At 43.9% G+C, this 7,500-nt stretch overlaps 2 protein-coding genes across 2 annotated transcripts in view; both read left to right on the forward strand.

Annotated features, from left to right (window-relative positions):
* slc44a2 (solute carrier family 44 member 2) overlaps positions 1–4,516 on the forward strand; it is a 14,556-nt gene extending 10,040 nt beyond the window's left edge. The window contains 9 exon segments of the mRNA XM_046850566.1: positions 467–561; positions 636–739; positions 968–1,041; positions 1,152–1,183; positions 1,186–1,225; positions 1,357–1,444; positions 1,819–1,903; positions 2,223–2,775; positions 4,168–4,516. Of these exon segments, the coding sequence (XP_046706522.1) occupies positions 467–561; positions 636–739; positions 968–1,041; positions 1,152–1,183; positions 1,186–1,225; positions 1,357–1,444; positions 1,819–1,903; positions 2,223–2,775; positions 4,168–4,186 (1,090 nt within the window). The 3' untranslated portion in view covers positions 4,187–4,516.
* Positions 4,517–7,232: 2,716 nt separating this feature from the next.
* Positions 7,233–7,500, forward strand: part of LOC124386519 (outer dynein arm-docking complex subunit 3-like) — a 10,608-nt gene continuing 10,340 nt past the window's right edge. Inside the window, exon 1 of the mRNA XM_046850415.1 lies at positions 7,233–7,402. Coding sequence (XP_046706371.1) covers positions 7,318–7,402 — 85 coding nt within the window. The 5' untranslated portion in view covers positions 7,233–7,317. The remainder of the gene's footprint in view (positions 7,403–7,500) is intronic.

Genomic DNA, 7,500 nt, shown 5'->3' on the forward strand with positions numbered 1-7,500 from the left:
GAGCAATGCAGAAAAAAATCTAATTCCAATAAACAGTTCAAAATCTAAAAGCTGTCAAACAGCAACAAAGGCACAGCAAAAACAAAATCTCCAAAACAAAACTAAAGTATAAAACCAGGTACTAGGGAGGCACAGCAGAACAGGCTCAGGATCAAGAACAGGATCAGGAACATGAACCAGAACAGGCATCAGGAACAGGATCAGGAACATGAACCAAAACAGGCATCAGGAACAGGCTCAGGAACCTGAACCAGAACAGGCAGGGTGGCATAATAATCTCAGGGAATAAGGAGCCAGTAAGATCATCTGGCCCCGAGTTCATGTTCTTAAATATTTAGTGGCATGGGAAAAACAGCAAGATGGCAGCTCCAGAAGGGAATGCCGTGAGCCTGGAAGATCCTAACACATAATGTGTGTGTGTGTGTGTGTGTGTGTGTGTGTGTGTGTGTGTGTGTGTGTGTGTCAGGTATCACACCGGTTCTCTGGCATTTGGTTCTCTTATTTTGGCCTTCGTTCAGGTGATCAGAGTTACGCTGGAGTACCTCGACCACAAACTGAAAGGTGTGTGTGACCCATGGTGCTGGGATGTAATTGGTTGGAGATCATTCACTTTCTGTTACTTGTTTTCCCTGCAGGAGCTGAGAACCGATGTGCCAAGTTCCTGCTCAGCTGCCTGAAGTGTTGCTTCTGGTGTCTTGAGAAGTGTATTAAATTCATCAACAGAAATGCCTACATCATGGTACACACACACACACACACACACACACACACACACACACACACACACAGTGTTAAACTTATTATGACTGGCGAGTATTTTTCAGTGTTTGAGATTCACTCCTATAGTTTAACCGTAAGGCTAATGAGGCACTGAGACTAGGGCAGTTAGTATTGTGTCTGTTCAGCATGGTGCTAACTCTGTGTGTGTGTGTGTGTGTGTGTGTGTGTGTGTGTGTGTAAACACTAGGTGGCAATATATGGCAAAAACTTTTGCACATCCGCTAAAGATGCATTCTTCCTCCTCATGAGGAACATCATTAGGTAAGAGCACAAGTTGCTTTGTGATGACAGTCCTCTGTGTGTGTGTGTGTGTGTGTGTGTGTGTGTGTGTGTGTGTGTGTAACAACCATGTGTGTGTGTGTGTGTGTCAGGGTGGCCGTTTTGGACAAAGTGACTGACTTCCTGTTTTTCTGGGAAAACTGCTGATTGTAGGGATTGTAGGTGAGTAACTAGTGTGTGTGTAAGAAAGCTTCTCTGTGTGTGTGTGTGTGTGTGTGTGTGTGTGTGTATTTGTGACTTTGTGTGTATTTGTGACTCTGTGTGTATGTGTGTGTGTGTGTGTGTGTGTGTGATCAGGAATCGGTTCCTTTTCTTCTTCTCTGGGAGAATAAAGGCTGTGGAGGAAGCAGCACCTTCATTAAACTACTACTGGGTTCCTATACTGGTGAGAAACACACACACACACACACACACACACACACACACACTCAAAAACTCACTCACACACTAACTCAAATACTCATCCACCCTGTCATACACTTACTCACACACACACACATCCACCCTGTCATACACTCACACACACCCACACACACATCCACCCTGTCAGAAACACACACACACTCACACACACACATCCACCCTGTCAGACACTCACACACACATCCACCCTGTCAGACACTCACACACACTCACACACATCACACACGTATGTAGATGCTGCTTCAGTCTAAATGTATTGAGGTTCATTATGTTTAATCATTACAGCTTTACATTGTGTGTGTGTGTGTGTGTGTGTGTGTGTGTGTTTCTCTCCAGACGGTGGTGTTTGGGACGTATCTAATCGCTCATGGTTTCTTCAGTGTGTATGGGATGTGTGTGGACACACTGTTCCTCTGCTTCTGTAAGTGTGAAACTCTGTGTGTGTGTGTGTGTGTGTGTGTGTGTGTGTGTGTGTGTGTGTGTCTGCTGCTTCTTTATTCATGGTCTTTTTCACTTGCACATTTTCTCGGAGACTTTGCTTATCTTCGGTGCTAATCATTCTCTCTGCCTTTCTCCTTTTGCCTATTTGTCTCTTTTTCCTTTTTGCCCCTCCCCCCTGCTATTTGTCTCTTTTCCTCTTTGCCCCGCACCCTTGCTATTTGTCTCTTTTTCCTTTTTGCCCCGCCCCCTGCTGTCTCTCTACTTTTTTAACCACCTGCTAACACATTGACACGCTGAAGGTGAGGATCTGGAGAGGAATGATGGCTCCCCTGAGCGGCCGTACCTCATGTCCTCTGAGCTGCATGACATTTTATCTGTTAGCAAAGCGACAGAGGAGCAAGAGGACAGAGGAGATGGAGAAGAAGAAGTGGTGCTGCACCTGAAAGAGCAGCAGAGACTCAAGCAGGAAAACGAGGAGAAAACCCCACTGATGCAGGAGACAGCGTTAAAGCAGGAAGTAGCGCTAGCACAGGAAGTGCCGCTAAAACAGGAAATAGCACCAACACAAGGAACAACCAGACTACAAGAGATGAGGCAGAAGGAAGCAACAAATCAAACACAGGAAGCTGTAAGTGGAAAGGAGGAAAAGGAAGAGCAAGATGAATTAGCATTAGCAATAAGTCCTCAGAAAGCAGTACAGCAAAACAGAATATACAAGAACGACATGCAGGAGACCGAGGAGTCACAAGGAGAAAAAGAAAAAGAACTACAAAAAGAACAGCAGGAACCTGAAGTGAAGAATCAGGAGAACGGTCCTGAGGAGAGGAAAACACCACTAATGCCTCAGAATGAGTAAAAAGACTGGAACCGCTAACATGATAGAGCTAAACATTTACTTTACATCAAACACATTCCTGTGTAGGGACTGTAAATAAACCTGGCTAAGCTAACTACTACTAACCCTAACACTGACTAACGCTAGCATGACTAGCACTAACGCTGACTAGCATGACTAGCACTAACACTGAATAACGCTAGCATGACTAGAACTAGCATGACTAGCACTAACTATGACTAGCTCTAACACTGACGAATGCTAGCATGACTAGCACTAACTGACTATCACTAGCATGACTAGCACTAACTCTGACTATCACTAGCATGACTAGCACTAACAATAACTAACGCTAATTAGGGATTAAATTAAAAGTTAAACAGAAATAAGTAGATAAAACCTGCAGTAATTCACTCATGTGCATGTGATTGGTCAGATGTGTTTTGCCATTGTTAGTTAGGAGGTTGGAGAGAAAACGTCTACCGTTACCCTGGTAACAACTAATACTTCAGCTATGTGGGCTGTAAGTGTTCTTCTGCAGTCGCCATGTTCCTCATGCTGAAGGGAATTCTGGGATTTGCTGTTTCCATGGAGACGCTTTCTATTCTCTTCTGAATGAAACCTGTTATTGCTATACCTGAAAATTGTTATATTTCCTGTTAAATACTGTGCTTGTGTAGGCATGATGTGTGTGTCTGTGTGTGTGTGTGTGTGTGTGTGTGTGTGTTCTGGAATGCATTAGCAGTTTAGCATTGGCTGTATTTACAAAGATCAGAGGAAAAGTGTGTGAAGTGAAATGAAGTGTACAGTGTAGTGTGTGTAGTCAGATTCCGTCCTCCTGACATCACAAATACACGTTTATTTTATTCGTCCTTACTGTGTGTTTAGTTTTGCTAAGCTAACGGGTCCAGCTAACCCTAGTTAAATTAGCCTGCTGTCAGAAACACTGAGCAGAAATGAATGGCTACTGAACTTATGATGTCAGGAGGCACAGCCTCCCCACCGTGGCCCCGCCCACTCCAGTGAATTTGATTGTTCTGTCTTCACCCTGTCTACTGCTGTCACTCTTTCTATCTTTATATGTTTTCTGTCAATAAACTAATCATCTGAGTGCTAATGCTAACATTCTCTTCACTACCTTTCTGCTTCACAGTGGTACAGTCCACCTTAGCCCCCCACACACACACACACATATATATATACACACACATATATATTCACACACACACACACAGACACACACACAGATGTATTTGTATTGTATTTATTAGATGTGTGTATATGTTTGTGTGTATTATGTACATCTGTGGGTGTGTGTTTGTGTGTGTGTGTGTGTGTGTGTGTGTGTGTATGTGTATGTGTGTATTATGTACATCTGTGGGTGTGTGTTTGTGTGTGTGTGTGCTCAGTGGAGGATCTGGAGCGTAATGATGGCTCAGCTGAAAGGCCGTACTTCATGAATCAGGACCTGATCAAGACGCTGAAGAAATAGGATTTGGAGGTGAAAGGCTCCTGGTCTGATCACTGAGAGACACTGACTTTCCCTACACCCTACATAGTGCATTATAACTTACACTCGAGTGTGTACATGCAACAGTGCAGATCATTCCTCCTTGTGCACTGAATTACACTCACGTCACTGTACAATGTACTGTTAAAGTTAAACATGTTTTATTTGAATCTTTTCAATTTTAATCAGTTTTGCATTTTTTAAAAGAGATAATTATTAAAACAATAAAATCCTAAAAGAGAAAAAAGTCAGAAAGTTTGTGTAAGTTTGTCTCTGATGAACAAGTCGGTGGAGACTGTGGTGAAGGAAAAACTCCCTGAGATGCAGAGGGAAGAAACCTTGAGAGGAACCAGACCCAAGAGGGAACCTCATCCTCATCTGGGTGCCACCAAATGTCCATTTATTACAGATAAACGATGTTGAGGTGCAGTGATGGAGATCAGAGCAAACTGTAGTCCTGAGTCAGTGTAGCAGACTGTTGATATTAACTACAGTCCAAATCCTCAAAGCTCCTGTTCTTACTCCAGAATTTCATGAAACCACCCAAGGCTTTGATGAGAAACATCTCCAGCTGCACAGAGTCGTCTCCAAACAAAGAGAACATCATCCAGAGGCAGACCAGGACAAAGTCGGAGGATCCGAGGAGAGGAGCAGGAACAGTGATCACTGGAACCTCTGGAGCATGTTTAACTCGACCGAGAGAGAGAGAGAGACAGAAAAGAGGGGTGATTGGGAGAGAGAGAGAGAAGGATGTGGATTATTAAGTCTCCTTATTGTTGTATAAAAGGTAAAGACACTGTACAGTGATCAGGGTGAAAGTAGGAACAAGACTCACTCTGGCAGCAGAACTAAAATGGTAGAGAAGGAAACACAGACATGAGGATCTCTGGGATAAGAGATGACCCACCACACCACCATCAACAAACCTGAGTGAACGTGTGAGAGTGAGGAGACGACAGCATCCAAATATCCCAGTTCACCAAACACTCCATATCCATGATCCCTCCAGATCTGCTCCTTTACCTCACAAACATCTACTGACTAAACACTCCACTAAATAAATAGACTGTGTCTGAGTCCTGAACACTGGTTGGAAGGTTGTTCCATAACTGTGGGGGTTATAAGAGAAAAATCTGCCCCCTGCTGGAGTCTTCATTATTTGAGGTACCGTGGTCCCCCGCTTATCGACTTTAAACCCATTCCTTAAAACCGGTCGAAATGTGAAAAGGTCGAAGAGCGAATGTAATTATCCCATAAGAAATAATGGAAAACCAATTAATCAGTTCCCGACCTCCACCGATACCCATTTATTAACAATATTTGCCCTGTTTTTAGCAGCATTAATACCTAATAACACAGGTATGCAGCATAATGAGCAGAGGCAAAGCCGGAGCACAGTTCGCTTTGGTTTAACGAAAACACACACACACACAGACACACACACACACACACACACACACACATGGCAGTCCATAGAATCCCGACGAACGAGAGAGAGATATCTGTGGTACGCCCTGGAGGGACGAGGTCCACGGGCGAACGCACTGGAGGAAAAGGTAATCCGGGATGCTGTGGAGAGCGCGTGGAGTCCGGAAAGGAAGAAACGAATAGGAATACGTGTGACAGGGAAACACAGACAAACATGCACCAAACACCTTCACATACCAACAATAACCGACAAGGAGTGTGGATGAATGAGGGGTTTATATAGGAGCTGGGGATGAGTGAATAATGAGCCCCAGGTGTGCATTGTTGAAGACGGGGGCTTCAGGGAAAGCAGAGGTTTTGACAGCCGCCGAAGGGGCGTGGCAGGTGGATTTCTGACAATAATACCGTAAAAAGTATAAATTAAAAACATTACAAAAGTAACCCAAAAAAATGCTCCACGTGGGTTGGTGTAAAGAAAGGTCGATAAACAGGCGCAAATTTCGGCCAAAAAACTGTTCACTAAGTGAAAAGGTCGATGTCCGAGCCGATCGATAAGCGGGGGACCACTGTACCAACAAATAGCCTGCACCTTGTGATCTAAGTAGGCATGGAGGATCATACTGGTACAGAAGTTCACTCAGATACTGCAGCGTGAGAGCGTTAAATGCTTTATATGTCAGTAGTAGTATTTTATAATCAGTGTGAGATGTAATTGGGAGCAGTGTAGATGATTAAAACAGGGCTGATGTGATCATATTTTCTAGATCTAGTGAGGACTCTTGCTGCATTCTGAACTAACTGAAGCTTATTTCTGCACTTACTCCAACACCCAGACAGTAAAGCGTTACAGTAGTCTAATCTAGATGTTACAAAAGCATCTACTAGTTTTTCTGCATCCTGTAACGACATCATATTTCTAATTTGAGCAATATTTCTAAGGTGAAAGAAGGAGATCCTGGTGATATTATTCACGTGAGACTCAAAGGAAAGACTCGGGTCAATAATCACACCAAGGTCTTTGACTGCTGTACACACTGAGACAGAAACACCATCCAGTTGTCAAGCATCCACTGTTTAATGTCCTTTAGACACTCCTCAGCATTGTTAAGCCGAACTCTCTCATACAGCATAGCAATGGAAGCGAATACCATGTTTATGTATAATTTCACCCAGAGGCAGCAGATATAAAGAGAAAAGCAGTGGGCCTAAGACAGATCCTTGAGGAACACCAAGTTTGGAGAACTCACCATTTACATTATCAAACTGATAGCGATCAGTCAGATAAGAACTGAGCCTGGAGAGAGCTGTTCCCTTTATTCCAACAACGTTCTCCAGTCCAGTAAGCAGGAGATGATGATGAATGGTGTGAAAAGCTGCACTGAGGTCGAGAAAAACAAGTAAAGAGACAAAACCCTGATCAGAGGCCAAGGCTTTCAAACCCTCAAACAGCGAATAAAGCGCTTTACTCAAAAAATTGGGATGTGGGCGGGGCTTGGAGCATCAGCCACCCCTGTTTGTGGGCGTGTCCGGGTTGCTAGGCAACGCGCGGCTGCGTTAGTTAAACAGAGAGTTGGGAGACGCTGAGGGAGAAGCAGGCAGGAGTTTATTAGTGTTGAGTAAAATGTCGGCGACTTTCAGATCAAAAAAAAATAAAGCTCCGATTCAGGAGCGAATCTCAGAGTTACAGAGAAAAATCACACTACTGGGTGAGAGTCCACACACACACACACACACACACACACACACACACTTTGAGTGTAGATATGGAGCAGTGAGAAGCCCCGGGGCCACACAGGTGTCTCTC

The sequence above is a fragment of the Silurus meridionalis genome, chromosome 1, assembly GCF_014805685.1.
Source record: "Silurus meridionalis isolate SWU-2019-XX chromosome 1, ASM1480568v1, whole genome shotgun sequence".
Taxonomy (NCBI): domain Eukaryota; kingdom Metazoa; phylum Chordata; class Actinopteri; order Siluriformes; family Siluridae; genus Silurus; species Silurus meridionalis.